This window comes from Camelus bactrianus, chromosome 7 (assembly GCF_048773025.1).
Source record: "Camelus bactrianus isolate YW-2024 breed Bactrian camel chromosome 7, ASM4877302v1, whole genome shotgun sequence".
NCBI lineage: Eukaryota > Metazoa > Chordata > Mammalia > Artiodactyla > Camelidae > Camelus > Camelus bactrianus.
The window spans coordinates 78479010-78495269 of record NC_133545.1 but is presented as its reverse complement, the minus strand read 5'-3'; the positions used below and the strand labels follow the sequence as shown (position 1 = coordinate 78495269).

At 41.9% G+C, this 16260-nt stretch overlaps 1 protein-coding gene across 3 annotated transcripts in view; it reads left to right on the top strand.

The window, feature by feature from the left end:
* Positions 1-16260, top strand: part of NRCAM (neuronal cell adhesion molecule) — a 266458-nt gene that overhangs the window by 224828 nt on the left and 25370 nt on the right. For 2 of the 3 annotated variants that reach the window (XM_074367673.1, XM_074367671.1), the window contains exons 17-24: positions 591-715; positions 2725-2826; positions 7182-7379; positions 7478-7548; positions 8946-9171; positions 9551-9666; positions 11537-11741; positions 15330-15452. In XM_074367673.1, coding sequence (XP_074223774.1) covers positions 591-715; positions 2725-2826; positions 7182-7379; positions 7478-7548; positions 8946-9171; positions 9551-9666; positions 11537-11741; positions 15330-15452 — 1166 coding nt within the window. Of the gene's footprint in view, positions 1-590; positions 716-1159; positions 1190-2724; positions 2827-7181; positions 7380-7477; positions 7549-8945; positions 9172-9550; positions 9667-11536; positions 11742-15329; positions 15453-16260 lie in introns of all 3 variants that reach the window. The other variant, XM_074367672.1, reaches the window with a different exon arrangement.

Sequence of the window (16260 nt, the reverse complement as noted above, 5' to 3'; positions counted from 1 at the left end):
GACAAATAAATAAACATTTAAAAAAAAAAGAAAGCAACCTCTAGAAAACTCTTCGTGGTGATTGCTGATCTCATCTTGCTGTTTCCAGTCATAAAGCTGATTAGCATTGTCTGCATTTTCTTTCTCCTGTGAGAGTTTATGCCTGCGGCAAAACGATACAAAAATTCTGCTGTAAGTAGTAAATTATTTAAAAACACACACTTTGTTAGAAACTGAGCTGGATGAGCTGTGGCAGCAGGAGCCGTAGGAAAAAGCCCTCTAGTCGAGGTACCTGACGCCGCCCCTCACCCCCCACCCCCAGCTCTGGATACCCCGTCTAAGGAAGTTTCTAAAAGTCTAGACGTGTGGTTGAAAGCCACTGGACCAGGTGACTTGTCATCATTTCTAACCCAAGATTCTAATTCATTCAAAACATTTTCCAACTTTAATCACGGTGAAAGTGACATGTATAGGATTTTAGCGCTAACGTGCTGCAAATCTTTATCATGTTTGTCTTTTATCGAATTCACAGTTTCTTTCATGCCAGTAAAATGATCGTTGGGTGTGGTCAGATGTCCACTGTATCTGCGCCAAATGTGTTCCCGTTGCAGGTTCACCATTGACAAGGACAACTTGGTGATAGCTGATGTAAATGACCAAGATGGGGGCACCTACACGTGTGTGGCCAACACGACCCTGGACAGCGTTTCTGCCAGCGCTGTGCTCAGCGTTGTCGGTAAGAACTGGAACACAGCCCACACAACTGGCTGCCCTGTTTTAGGATGAAAGGAAAATTGTCAATAGTAAATATCTGCTGGTTATAGTTTTACCGTTTTATAGGCGAGTGAAATACCCACACTTTTCTTCTTTGAAAGATGCCTTTGAGACGATCATTTTAATATAAATGTACTCTGTAGCAGCACTGGAACAAAATGGTAGTTTTGCATGTTACAGATATTTTTGTAAGAAAGCTGGGGGAAATAATCTACTTTTATTTAAAGTTGTTGGGGTTTTTTCCCCCTGGATTGTGACTGCATGTTTATCAATGCCATGTGTGACAGCTAAGCGTAAGACTCCATTTGATAGTGTTAATCACGCTCAGCCTTTGTCTTCTTGTGCTATCTTATATCTTTCCGTTACTAATTTTGACTAAAATCCTTTATATTAATGTCCTTTCTAGCTCCTACTCCAACTCCAGCTCCCATTTACGGTAAACTAATATGACTCTTTTTTTCTCTCTTTTCTTTCAAACGATTTCACATGTGCAGAAAAATTCAATTACTTTCTTTTTCTCCATCATGCCATTGTGTTTCCTTAAGGAAAAGGTCTCTGTCAGATGTTCTGCTCTGTTGTCCATTTACTGCTGTAAATCATTTCTTCATTAGAACTCTGAAACTTTCCGCTGAATATGTTGCCGCTTCCTTCCGAGTATTTCATGTCTTATGAGAAAGTCATTTCATTTGATGGAAGTCTCGCTTTGATATGATTTCCTTGTAAAGCAGCACAGTGCTTTTTCAAAAGCCGTAAACTGAAAAAGCGATTTCCAATATCATTCCACAAATCAGGTTTCTATTTCAATCTGTTAAAAGTTGTTTTGGAAAAATAAATGTTGTTCAGGGATGTCATTTTCAAGAAATTTACGTAGGAAAACAGTGTGTGTTTAGAACAGCATTTGCCCTTTGTATCAGAGAAAACCAACTTACTGTGTTAAAGGAAGATGAATCACGAAAGAAAGACCAAAAGGAGAGTGCTCCCAGCTCGGGAAATTTTTCTGAGTCTGGAAAATGAATCAGAAATATTTTCCAGCAATCTCTTTGATTAAAGAACCCTCTTCTTTATTCAGCATATACAGACATAAAATTAATTTTTTGGCAAAAACTCAGCTGGATTTGACATCGTATCATGAGTTATGCTATAGAACACCTGTCCCTTGTGGACGTGTACGGCTTCTTTACTGGTAGGAAGGGGGTGGTTCATATTGTTATAGGGCTTCTGGTTCTTCCCAGAGCCAGGGTTACTGCCCAGAGCAAGGTTGGGAAAAGCCCTGGGGGAACATTAACCCTCTGGATCTCAGAAGCACCATTCAAAGAGGCAGACATGCTTCTGGGACACCTTCATCCCAACAGGTGTCTGTACCCTGGTGTCCTCTAAGAATAAACACATCTCGCCAGGTTCCTCACTGGCTCGTACTGAGCAGCCGCATAAGGTGCGCATGCCAAGGGCTACCTGTATAGCAGGAATTTTAGCATTCCCTTTAAAAATATAAATATTCTTCAGAAGCCCCAAAACCTGTAATTTAGCATGTTTCAGAAAGAACATTTGCATCCTCTTTGAACAGTACATGCGTTTCTGCCTTTTTTTGTTTTTCAGCATTTACTATTCTCTGTTTCCCATTGATTAGAAATTAAGCTTCCATATTACTTTTTCTGTTTGTGCTCCTTTATGTTTTTGAAAAGACATGCACTGAGAGTGCTGGAGAACCATTCGTGTCCCCTTCACTAGCTTTAGTGACGCGGGATTTAGTTTCACTTGAAAGAAAAGCAAGCAGAGCTCACTGGCGGGTTACCTTGGGCATGCGTGTGCGTTCCCAGCAATCTCAGGTGTCTTCACCTCCTTCCGGCCGCATGCTCACTGGCCGTCACGTGTGCTGTGTCTTTAAGAGTCCCCTCCGTGAGTAGTGTCCTGAGTAAAGGAGGACTGCCTGAGGTTGGATGGTTAACTGTGATGTGTGTCTTTGGTCTGCAGATGTCCCAAATCCTCCTTTTGACTTGGAATTGACCGATCAACTTGACAGGAGTGTCCAGCTGTCATGGACCCCAGGCGATGACAACAACAGTCCTATTACAAGTATGTGGTGCCATTTGCTTGATCACCAATAGACTTAGTGACCATTTTCAAAGCACTTTATCACATGTAATTGAAATTCCTTGCAGAGGTATTTGCTGGCATTCTCTGCTTCGTTACTGAAAGAACCAAAACATTTATTTATGGCTGTCTTCTCCTCCGAGCTGGAGTTACTCCCCGTGATAGCTTCTGGTATGACACACTGATTAATTGCTAAAGATGTTAAGCAAATACACTATTGTTTTGTGTTCAAGATCCATAAGGATCACCTTAAATGTCCACCACAGTTGGAAAATGTATCTCGAGTTAGTCATTTTGCCAGTTATTATGGGAGGAAAAGATGGGAGGACCAGGTGTGATGCCCAGTCTAAATGTTAGGAAATTGAGACTTGGTGAGTGAAGTGACTTTTCACGCCCACGGTTGGTAACAGAAAGGGGTGTAGACATCAGATCTCTCTTCCCATCAGCCCCCGCTACAAAGTGGCACGTTCACCAATGTCAGCTGCTCACCTTCATGACATCAGCCTAGAGAATAAAATCAGGTGAGGGACCACGCCATCAGGACACTGGAAGCACTTAGTAAAATTAGACTATAGACAAGCTTAGAAGTTTTAAAACAAAAAATATACTTAAGAGAGTAGACCTAAGACTGTAATCTATTACTACCTTCAGGTATATCCTGCAAGAAGACTAAATTCCTTTCTGATGACTACCTAAGATAATTCGGAAGTGATGTGCATGCTGATTTTTTTGCACCTGTTGGTAAAGCAGAATATTCCCATTGAAATTAAGCAAAAGCCTCCTGTCTACCTTGTGTTATTTAGTGATGTTCCTTTCTCAATGGAGTTTTCAGTCCTTGATCAGAACGTTCACTTATTCATTCTGAGGCTTCCAGTTAATTCAATGCATTAGCCAGAGCCAGCTGGTTAGGATGCTTGGAGACTCTTTTTACCCATGTTAAAATGATACTTTTAGATTTCAAGGCATTTCTGTGCTTTCATTCATTCATTCATTCAACAGATATTGATGTGCCTATGATGTACGAGGCATTCTTCTAAAACAAAATAGGCAAAAATCTCTGCCCATATGGAGTTTATATTTTAGTTGAGGACACAAATAAGATGAAATTAATACTTATTATTGTATATAATGTACATAATACATACATTGTGTATATAATAATATATACACATAATATATACATTATGTACATTATATATTATAATGTATGATACATTATATACATATACAGAATGTATATATACAATGTATTAATATATAAACATATCAATACTATGTTATTGTATATAATGTCATATATATATGTCTATATATACACATTATATATATATATATATATATATATGTATATAAACACACACACACACTACTCAGATCTCCTTTCAAGAGTGGACCCACTACAAGGAATGTCAACAGAGACTCCATCCACAGCCCCTTCCCTAAGGATCAGCTGCACTGTTCCGGTGAGCCACTTTCTTCCTGAGCTGGTCCAGTGACCGAGCCCAGCGAGGGTCCTGGAGCTCGGCCAGCCCTCCTGCACAGCTTAACTCTGGGGCTCCTCGTGACCTGGCTGAGACTACCTGTACTGGAGTCAGGATTCTCCCACATGCTCCTCCCTCCCCCTCTCCTTTCACAGACGTCAGACCTGCATTATGGTCTGAAGATCTTCTCTGCCTACCCCTGCCTTTCTTTTGTCTTTCACGGGCTCTTCCCCAAATCAGTCTCCTGCACATCTAGTTCCATGTCTGCCTCTGCTTCCTAGAGGGCTCAAACACATGTATATCTGTACACATAGTTGTGGGCGTGGGTATGTGTGTGTGTCTGCATTTAGGCCATGCAAAAAACAAAGCAGGAAAAGGAGATGAAAGAATCTGGGGGCTGGAGGTATAATTACCAGCAGAGTGGTCAGGAAAGGCCACGTTAGGAAGGTAGCATTTGGCTATATCAATAAAGACGTGAGGAAGTAGGTTGTGAATACACTAGGCAATTATCTGCGGGAAGAACTCTCCAGGGAGATCAAGGAAAGGAGCAAAGGCCTTAAGGATGGGAGCGTGTCTGCGTGGAGGTCAGAATGCCCAGAATGAAATTAACAAGAGGAAGTGAAGCAGGAAAGAAGGTCAAGGAGGTAGAGTTGGTGGATGGAGTGGCTTGGGAACCGTGAAGGACCTTGTGGGCCACTGGGGAGGTTGGGAAGGAACTGTAGGGATTTATATAATAGAGGAGTGGATCACACTGGCTGTCCTATTGAAAATGGTCTACGGAGGAACAAGAAGGGGAGAGGGGAGACCAAGCCGGACCACGGTTCTCAAACTGTGCATTGAAATACCCTGCGGAACCCCAGCAGACTCACGGGGTGCCCCAGGATATTTCCTAAATTTTCAATGTTTAAATTTTGGTTTTTCAAAAACACAGTGACATATGTCAGACACACCGTGAAATGCTAGCTTGAGGCAGTCCACAGATTCAGTATTCTATCGCTAACTCATATTGTGACCACATCACATCTCGGCAAAGCCTTTGCTGTGATAAAAAGTAAGGACTACGTGAAAGTCAGTGTGAAATGGGAAATGAAAAAGGTGGCGTCCAATCCGTTTTCAAGGCTGGAGAAGTTATGCAGTGCTTAGTAGATTTTAAGTTAAGACCTAGACTCTTATTCGATTATAGACCTAACAACTTAATACAGAGAAACGTTACATACTTCTTTGGACCTAAGGGAGCTATGAAAAAAAAAAACGACTGAAACACTCAGCACATCATGAACTGAGAAAGTCTGGGAACTTGTGAGTGAGGAGGTCACACAATAATTCACGCAAGAGATCTTGGTGGCCTAGAATAGGCTTGGAAGGATGGAGGAGCTGAGAACTGATAGGCTGAGATTTTGCACGTATTTTAGAGGTACAGCCAACAGGACTGTCGAGGGTACGAGAGAAGGGGGAGGGGCCGTGAAGGGCGGCAAGGTTTTGACCTGAGCTGTCACTGCCAGTCGGGGCGAAGATCGGGGTCAGTCTCGGACACGTGCAGTTGGAGGTGCTGTACTGGACAAGCATGTGAAGTCCTCGAGCAGGCAATGTGCTATCCAAGTCTGAAGTTCAGGGGAGAAAGAGGGGCTGCAGATGTAAGTATGAAAGTCATCACTGTGTGAGACTGGAGATCACCGGAAATTCATGTAGGTGGAAGGGAGAACTCTTAAGTACTGAGCTCCGGAGGACTGCAGCACATCTTTCTAGTTCATCTCCGTATCTGTAATTCATATCGCATAGTAGGCACTTAATGAGTCTCTAAATTCCCACTTTTTACAAGGATAAAACATGTACATACCCCCAAATTTTAATAGATACAAGAAGGTACGCACTGAAAAGTACGTCTTCCTCCCACTCCGGACTCTCAGTTCCTCTGGTGATATCAGTGTTAGTGTGTCTCCTCTGAGAGGTAATACATGGACATTCAAGCAACTACATACATGTGTGTGGCATAGTAAATCTTTTTATTTTTACATAACTGTCATGTCCAGCACACACTGTTCTCTACCTTCCTTGGTTTCACTTAACAATATATTTTAGAAATCATTCCTCAGTGCATGCGGAGCCGCCCCATTCAGTTTTTACAGCAGCAGAATATTCCATTGTGTGAATGCACCAGAATCAGTTTCATCGGCGTCCCGTTGATGAACGGTTAGGCTGTTGGCAGTTAAGTTGTTTCAATTGCAAACAGTGCTGCAGTGAAGGTTCCTTTCCGTGTGGCTTTGAACATATGCGTGAGCACGCTTATTCCAAAATAAATAGCTGGAAGTACAATTTCTCAATCAAAGGGTATCTGAATTAAATGGTGTTAGATGTTCTGAAGTATCCTCTGTAGAAGATGTACCAATTTACGCTCCCCACAGTGTGAGAATGCTTGTTTCCCCGTGTCGTAGTCAACAAAGTGTGTTATACCTTTGATTGTGGCCAGCCTGTTGAGTGGGAAGTGGTATCTCCCTGTATTCAATTTAACTTCTCCTGTAATGAAAAAAAATCGACCATCTTTTCGTATGCTTAAACTTTCCTAGGATTATGTTGATCACTTCTAAAGGGTTTTACAAAACTAAGCTCAGTGTGCTAGAGAAAGAATACCAAATATTACTGGATGTGCTTAAGTGTTGAGGACGATGAGAGAACTCTGAAATCAAAATATTCTAATGAATTTTTCTTGGAAGTGAAAACAGTTTGTGTTCAGCTGCTCTCGTTAGATTGTCCTGTTCGTTATTCTAGCAACCCAGCTGTTACCCTAGCAACCTGCGGTTGGGTGACCGAATTCACTGTCTTGGGTTTGTTGTGTGTGTGTGTGTGTGGTGTGGCCAGAATTCATCATTGAGTATGAAGATGCAATGCATGAGGCAGGGCTGTGGCACCACCAGACTGAGGTCCCCGGGACGCAGACCACAGCCCAGCTCAAGCTGTCGCCGTACGTGAACTACTCCTTCCGAGTGATGGCAGTCAACAACCTGGGAACCAGCCTGCCCAGCGAGTCATCTGAGCAGTATTTGACTAAGGCCGCAGGTAAAGCCAGACTTCTGAGATCTGAAATAAAATAGAAACGTTTGCCCCTGTTTGCAAAAGCACCGAAGCTTACAAGTATGTGGCTGCTTCACTTCTAGAACCAGATAAAAATCCCACGGCTGTGGAAGGGCTGGGATCCGAGCCCGATAATTTGGTGATTACGTGGAAGGTGAGCTCTGCTTGAAATCTCCAACTGTCCTTGGTGTATTTGAGAATGGAACAGAAAAGTCGTTTTTAAATAATACCTTATTAAAATCCCATTTCAGTACCCTGGAAATAATGCAGTATTGACTCATAGAGATCTTCCTCATTTTTATTACATCTGCTTAGTTGTTCATTTGTGTAAATTTAACATATTCTATTCAACCAATTTTTTTATAAATGAGAATTTTGTTTGTTTCAAATATTTTGCTATTAGAAATATTGCTGCAATAAATATCTGTGAATTTTAAAAATCCCATTTCACCCATTTTGGGGGAAAATATGTATTATATATCTTTATTAAACTGTCTCTTTAATAACAGTATTGTGTGGTTGTTAAAAACTTGATCCTTGGAACCCAAATGAATAGGTGTAAATCCTAGCTTTGTAAGTGTGTAAATCCCACACTTCCTAACCGTGTAACTTTAAGGCATTTCTTGAACATCTCCGTTATGTATTGTATCATGGGGATAATAATAGAACCAACCTTGTAATATCAAAGGAGTTAATGCATGTAAGGCACTTAAAATGGTACCTAACACATATATGTGTTCAATAAATGCTAGCTAGTATTATTGTTGTCATGGAGAATCATCCAGAAGACATGTACCAAGTTATTCCCAGTAGTTCAACTTCTCCTTTTTTCTTTGGCTTACCTGCATCTTCTGGTCTTGGGAAACTAATAGAGATTTACTTGTGTGATTTTGAAACTTATTTTAGATAGATCCACACACAGTTGGAGGCATACCTGTTTGTACATAGTTATACACATACATGCATGTAGAAACAGGATAGAATGACAAGCCGATCTCTTTTTTTGTATACTTTCAATAAAGAAAGAAATAACTCACAAGTTTGGGTCTCCAAGGAGAATAGACAGTGATGTACTGTCACACAAACGAGAATACCTCAAGGAAATGGTAGAACTGAAAAGTTCTGGGGGAAGGGTACAGCTCAGTGGTAGAGCACATGCTTAGCATGCATGAGGTCCTGGGTTCAATCCCCAGTACCTCCTCTAAAAATAAATAAATAAACCTGATTACCTCCCCTCGGCCAAAAGAAAAAAGAACTGAAAAGTTTTATGTCCCCCACCCTGGACTGTGGAGCCAGAGTTTGACAGACTTCTGTGGTATTTACTGCTTCAAGATAGAAATTCACAACCTTTCAAATGTGGGTCCCGAACAAGCTTTGAATCTCAACACAAGTGAAAGAAAGATAACAAGGTCCCTGGAGAAAATTGTTAATGGCTTGTATTTTAGTGTTTCACTTTCTTTAAGTCTGGGAATTGAATTTGCCCTTCCAGGAAAAGATTTTGCAGTCAATCTGTTTTAGAAGCTCTGATTATTTATTTGGCTTTTCTTGTAGCCTTTGAGTGGTTTCGAATCTAATGGGCCAGGCCTTCAGTACAAAGTAAGCTGGCGCCAGAAAGATGGCGACGATGAATGGACGTCTGTGGTTGTGGCCAATGTGTCCAAATACATCGTCTCGGGCACGCCGACCTTTGTTCCGTACCTGATCAAAGTTCAGGCCCTGAATGACGTGGGGTTTGCGCCAGAGCCAGCTGTAGCCACGGGGCATTCTGGAGAAGACCGTGAGTGTCTGATGCTGTTTCAAATGTACTTTTCCCCAGCAAAACAGACTCACCAAGGTGCACATCAAGGCCATTTCCAAAGGTGCTTAGATTGGGAGGGAGTGGGGGCGGCAATTATATTGTTTAGCATTTCTGCACTTCAACAGCCTGCTGTGTAGAAAATACATTCAGAACGTTCAAAGTTATTACTTTTTAAAAAGATGTGTTATTCTCACAAAGTCCAATGAACAAATATCAAAAAAAAATCTACTCTTCATTGCTGATAATACATAGACTAGGACTAGGGCATGCTTCAAGCCAAAGTTATTAGACAGAGCTATTTTTGCATGAAATTCAAAATGACATGATACTTCTATCCCTCTTTGGCATCCTTCCCTAGTCCCAATGGTGGCTCCCGGGAATGTGCGTGTAAGTGTGGTGAACAGTACCTTGGCCGAGGTGCACTGGGACCCAGTACCTCTGAAAAGTATCCGAGGACACCTGCAAGGCTATCGGGCAAGTGAAAGATTTTTTTTTTTTTTTTTTTTTGTCCTTTTCTTAGAAGCAGGCCATCAGCAAATGCCAGAAGCACTTTTCTTGGCCAGAAGAGGCCTTGAAAGTTTGTCTGGTGTGTTGTCTCAGGCAGGCCACCTCTGAAGAACCCCAGCTAGAGCTGAATCAAAATCTCCCTGCACACAAAGTGAGGGGAGATAACCTAACATTCCCCCAATGAAACAACACGTGCACATAATGGGGAAAAGCAATGTTTAAAGCAATACTGACAGCATGTGTTGAACATAAGAAATTATCCTGGAAACAATACAGACTTTTTAAAATAATTGAGATTGCTCTTGAGATCACTTAGTCCCAACTGAGTTATTCTTACAAACATCAATTATCTTTGCTCTTGGGAAGCTCAGAAAGACTGATTCATATTTTTGATTAATAAGTGGTCAAAAAACTTTTACACCTACAAGGGAAGTCAGTTTTGACTTGTTAAACCCTGACCCCTAGGGGTCACTTTTGGCACTGCATCATGTTCAATTTTGGTGGTTTTTTTCCCCCAAGATTTGCCGGGTTCTGTGTATATATATGTTGATTTCTCTTGAAAGAGCCAGTAAACTCCTGAGAAGAATATAAGAGGACTTAATAAACAACAGTTCTGGATTTTATCCAAAGTTAATCAACACTTTGCTTATCTAGCTCTCTAAAATCTGTGTCTGCAATTTAATGTAAAAAATTAGTATTTTTAATTGAGAATTTGACTTAGTGAGAAAGCCCTACACTTGAGGTGGAGGGTCCTCTGTGCCTTTTGAGACCCCAGGGGCTCATCTGTACTGTGGGAATAGTACATAATACAATCTTTACTGTGGTTTTTTAGGATTAAACTAAATGATAACATTATACATGAAGTTGTATTAACTCTGGAAAAGTATGTAAGTATTGGGCAGCAATTTTTATTTTTAGAATATTTTATATGAGTAAAAGATACTTAAATCCTTCTGCATGGGTCTCATGCTGTTTCATTTATTTAGTTTCTTTTACTTATACTGCTCCAACAAAATAGTATTGTCCAGCCTCCTCATATATTCTTAATTTAGTGCCCCTCATTATCTGTGGGCTTCTGCTCTCTTGCCTCAGAATCAGTATCTCTCAGCTTTTCCACTAATCTAAAATAGTCTAAGTGATACTCCAGCCATATGAATATTAGTCAGAGAAAGCGAGAAAGCTAGAGGTTTTATGATATATTTTAAGCCTTTTTTTTTTTTTTTTTTGGTCTGGTTAGTCAGTCTGCACTTAAATATCAACCGTTTTCCTTTTTCCCTTAAAATGTCGATGTCGGCAGTACGTTTAATTGAGAAATGTATGTTTTCATTGTGCTGTATTTTCCTTTTAATTTTTAAATGATTGTTTATGTTTTCAATTATTTTTAAATGTACAAAATAAACTTTCATTGCTGGTCTTGTAAGAGCTATACCGTTTTCCTAAATATGTACCTATAACTGCGGCAGTTCACCTGTCACAGAAATTTGAAATTCTGTTCGTTATTAAGCCCACCTCAAATTTAAAGGCTACCTTATTGTACATTTAAAGTGTATTACAACAGTGTGGTGGTTAATGAAACACTATATTTTTTCTTTGGAAAAAAAAAAGACAAGGGAATTTTCTGGGGGAAAAGACCCTATTTTTTAATTTAGAAAAAAAGGAATTTTCTAGCGGGGGAGAAACTATTCTTTTAAAACAAGGAATTTTCTGGAAAAAAATTGTTTTCCTTTGAGGAAAAATAGGGAATTTTCTGGGAAAAAAAAACAATTCCGTGGGCACGAGGACTCTGCGGGCTCCCTCGCGCACCTCTGACTGTCCTCTGACTGTCGTGCTGTTTCAGATCTACTACTGGAAGGCACAGGGCTCGTCTCAGAGAAACAGGCGCCATCTTGAGAAGAAGATCCTCACTTTCCAGGGCAGCAAGACCCACGGCATGCTGCCCGGGCTGGAGCCTTTCAGCCACTACACACTGAACGTCCGAGTGGTCAACGGGAAGGGGGAGGGCCCGGCCAGCGCCGACAGGGCCTTCAATACGCCGGAAGGAGGTACGGGCGGCCACAGCTGAGAGCGGGGGGGGGGGGCCCTGAGGTGCACCCCGGGAGGCGCTGCAGGGCGGAGGGGCCCCCCGATGAGGTGCATTCTGGAAGCCGGACGTGATTTCCCGTAGATGAACAGAGCACACACCAAGCTGGCCGAGGGTCGGCCGCCGTGTGGCCGGAGGGCGCGTGGAAAGAGGCTTCAGAACAGAGGCTTCCCTGAAACCCCCTTTCAGAATCTCAACTTAAACATTTTCTCCAGACCCAGTCACGCTGTGAGAATCCTTGCTAATCTGATGTTGACTTGGATCGTTAACTTGCTGATCTGAAGCAAGTGATAGAACTTCCCTAAGCCTCAGTTGCCTCATCTGAAAAGGGTGAGAAGGAGACGTGCTCGCCTAAGGCAAAGACACGGGAAAGGAAGAGGGTTCGCTCAGGTGGAGTTCACGTCTCTCTCAGCGGCTGGCACGGTTCGCGCCGCAGACGAGAGCTGAGTTAGAGGGTTGAAGTCTTGGCCAAACGTGTCGGGCGGAGAAGGGAGGTGTCATGACAAGACGCGCCCCCGCGAGGGGAGGAGGAAGGGAGGGCCGCGTCCAGGCTGCTGTAGGAGGGGAGGGGAGGGCAGGAGCCGGGGCGCGGCCGCGTGGGAGCCAGTGCGCGAGGAGAGGGGGCGGAGTAAGAAAGACGCCGGAGTGGGCTGTACCTGTCTTGAGTTTTGCCTCAAGCCGGTACTGAAAATGATTCCCATCACTTCCGGGGGTTCCTTAGGTCCTTTAGATACAAGCTGTTCACGGACAAACGCTCTCCTGGCTCCTGGTTGAAGGGCTCATGATGTTGGCAGCTGCCCAGCAGGCTCTGAGAGTCATCTGTCTCACCTCCCATCTCATTTCCATCGCTGGTCCTCAGCCTCCTTGCTCCTTGGAGGTTTCGAGCTCCTTCCACTGGAGGCTTTTGCTGGTGGGACCCTAAACGGGTCTTTTAGATGGCTCAGAGGGTGGTGTCGTAGCAGAGAGGACCAGGGGATTGAAGGAGAAGAGAGGAAATAGGGTGTCTGAAGACACAACGGTAGGAAACAGCACGGCTCTGTCAGGTAGCAGAGAAAGGTGAGAAAAGAGAGGAAGGACCACTGGGAGGGACCCATATCATGGATGGTCTTTTTTTTTTTTAACTTAAGTGTAGTCAGTTACAATGTGCCAGTTTCTGGTGTCCAGCATAATGTTTCATACATATACTCGTTTTTATATTCTTTTTCATTATAGGTTATTACAAGGTATTGAATATAGTTCCCTGTGCTATATAGAAGAAACTTGTTTATCTATTTTATATATAGTAGTATCTGCAAATCTCCAACTCCCAATTTATCCCCTCCCACTCCCTTCCCCTCTGGTAACCATAAGTTTGTTTTTTGTGTCTGAGAGTCTATTTCTGTTCTGTAGATGAGTTCATTAGTGTCTTTTTTTTTTCTTTTTAGATTCCACATATGAGTGCTATCATATGGTTATTTTTCTTTCTTTCTGGCTTACTTCATTTAGAATGACGATCATGGATGGTCTTAAATACTAACCCTCAAGCCAGAGGCTCTTAACCTGGGGACTGAAGTCCCTTAAAAGGGTCGATGAAGGGGTTTAAAGAGCTCTAGGACCCCCCTGATGTTATACACAGGGAGAGTTTATGGCTGTCATCAGTTTCTCAAAGGGATGATTGGGGAAGCTTGGAATTACGGGTCAAGACTGCTGTAGGCTCAGGGAAAGGCCATTGAGGGCCTGTAGGGGGCCCGGGGCAGAGAGGCAAGGAGGAAATGGATACGGTTGAGGTTAGCAAGGGGCAATTGCCAGAATTTAGTAGCCCAGGAGATGTGGAAATGAGGCAGAGGGAGAAATTCAGGTCAGCTTCCTGGTTTCTGGCTAGAGGGACAGGAGGGTCTCAAGAACCTAGTAGGTTGGGTAGAGGAGGTTACAGTCACAAAGGAGGGCTGCCACCATCCTTCATCCTGGTGTGGAAGTGAATAAAAGAAGACCAGCTGCTCAGCCATCAAAAAGAATGAAATCCTGCCACCTGCAGCAACATGAATGGACCTACAGATTGTCATACAAACTGAAGTCAGTCAGACAGAGAAAGACGAATATCATATGATACCACTTACATGTGGAATCTAAAACAGTGATACAAATGAACTTATTTAAAGAACAGAAAGAGACTCAGACATAGAAAACAAACTTACCGGGGAAGGATATAGCTCAGTGGTAGAGCATATGCTTAGCATGCACGGGGTCCTGGGTTCAATTCCTGGTACCTCCACCAAAAAAAAGAATAATAATTACCTACCCACACACACACACAAAAAAAAACTTATAGTTACCAAAGTGGGAAGTCGGGGATAAGGATAAATTAGGAGTTTGGGATTAGCAAATACAAACAACTGTATATAAAATAGATGAACAACAAGGTCCTACTGTATAGCACAGGGAACTACATTTAATATCTTGTAATAACCTATAATGAAAAAGTATATATATGTATAACTGAATCACTATGTTATATACCAGAAACTAACATGACATTGTAAATCATCTATACTTCAATTTTTAAAAATTCAAAAATAAAAAGAGTCATTATAAGGGTGGCTATGAAGACAGTACAGCAAATATTAATAATAGACCGCTGAGCTCTCACTGTATGCTAGACATTATACTAAGAGCTACACATGAATTACTTGGTTTAATCCTAAGAACATCCCCAGGAAGGAGGTATTATTATTAATGCTATTTTACAGATAAGGAAACTCAGCCACAGGGAGGTTAAGCCGCTTGCCCGAGGTCACTTAGTAAGTGAGAGAACCAGAAATCAGACTGAGGCTGGCTGGTTCTAACTGGTACCGTTAACAACTCTGCCATAAAGGGAAAATGAATATAAACTAATGTGAAAAAAAGAAAATAAAAATTACAGCTGTGGGGAAAAAGAAGACTGGGCATGTTTCCTCTGGTGATTTTCCAGCCTCTGCCGCAGAGAATCTGACACCCTGCAAGCCTTCACCAGAGCCAAGGGTTTGCCAGCCCTAGGGCTGTTGTCCATCACCCGAGATTCTGGGAGTCTGTCAGCTCTCCAGAGAAGTCCTCTGCACCTGGGCAGGTTGGCGCATGCCCAGAGCCGAGTAGGCTGGGTGTTCTGTTTGGAGACACCTGGTTTGTTGGGAAAAACAGTCCCCAGAGCCCAGAACACAAGTACTTCTACTCCAAGGTCTGGTTAAAATAGTTTCACTCAGCCACTCGTTTGCTTTTATTAAGACACCATTTATGAAACAAGTACCATCTCTTCGAAAAATATTGGTTTGGGTCTCTGTACAGGCCAGGTCATTATGTTTGAGAGGATGGTTTTAATGAATCTGAATGGCAATGGTGAGGAAAAAAGAGGAAGAGGAAAGTTAAACAGGTACCCGTTACAGGTTTCTATTAAGGTATTTTGAGCTGAATCAGGAACAGGGATGAGTTACAGAAAACCAACACCTTGATGAGTTGGGTAGACCTGGTGAAAGACATCATTTTAATACATTTTGAAACCTTCAAAAACTGTTGCATTGACTGTATTTCTCATCCTAAGTCCCCAGCGCTCCATCCTCTTTGAAGATTGTGAATCCAACACTAGACTCTCTCACTTTGGAGTGGGATCCACCAAGCCACCCGAATGGCATTTTGACTGAATACACCCTAAAATATCAACCAAGTAAGTTATGGGGAGAAGGAAACCAGGATATATGGTTTTTGAGAAGGAAAAAAAAAACTTATCTTAAAATACAAACTGTTTATGTCTTTGTAGCTGTAGAATATATGCATGTACCTTCAAGTGTTATTGCAGAAGGAACTTCAAAGCATACTTTTTAAAGGCAAATGACATATATGCTATTGAAACTAAAGTAACCTGTACAATAATACAGACTTGGAATGTGGGGTTTAGGTTGGTGCTGTTGTTAGATCAGATTAGGTAGGTGCTGTGTATAACCAGAAAATTGTAAGAAGAAGAGATCCTTTGGCACAAGGCTTCTGAAGATGAGATCTGGGATGGTTTGTCAACATGTAAGTCTACCTGCAATAACAAAGAGATAAGAAATGCTAAGGGGGCGGGGTGAGTATAGCTCAGTGGTAGAGCACATGCTTAGCATGCATGAGGTCCTGGGTTCAATCCTCAGTACCTCTATCAAAAGAAATAAATAAATTTTTTAAAAAAGAAATGCTATAGCAATTCAACTATAAAATTCTCCCAGCTTAGAAGCCAGTGGAGAATGTATTTTCCTTGTTATGTTATATTATAGGACTATATAAGGTTATCAGTTATGTCAGAAAAAGAGTGAGTAGGATTACAAAAGTCAGTGTCACCCAGATTAACATTTTTGGTCGACACATTTATTTATGATAGTCTTCGTACAGCAATTAATGGGGAATGCACTTTGTTCTTTTTTTTTTAATGGAAGGAACGTAGTTTTATAACATTCTGTAAGTTTCATGTGTACAGCACTTTATTTTAACTTCTGTGT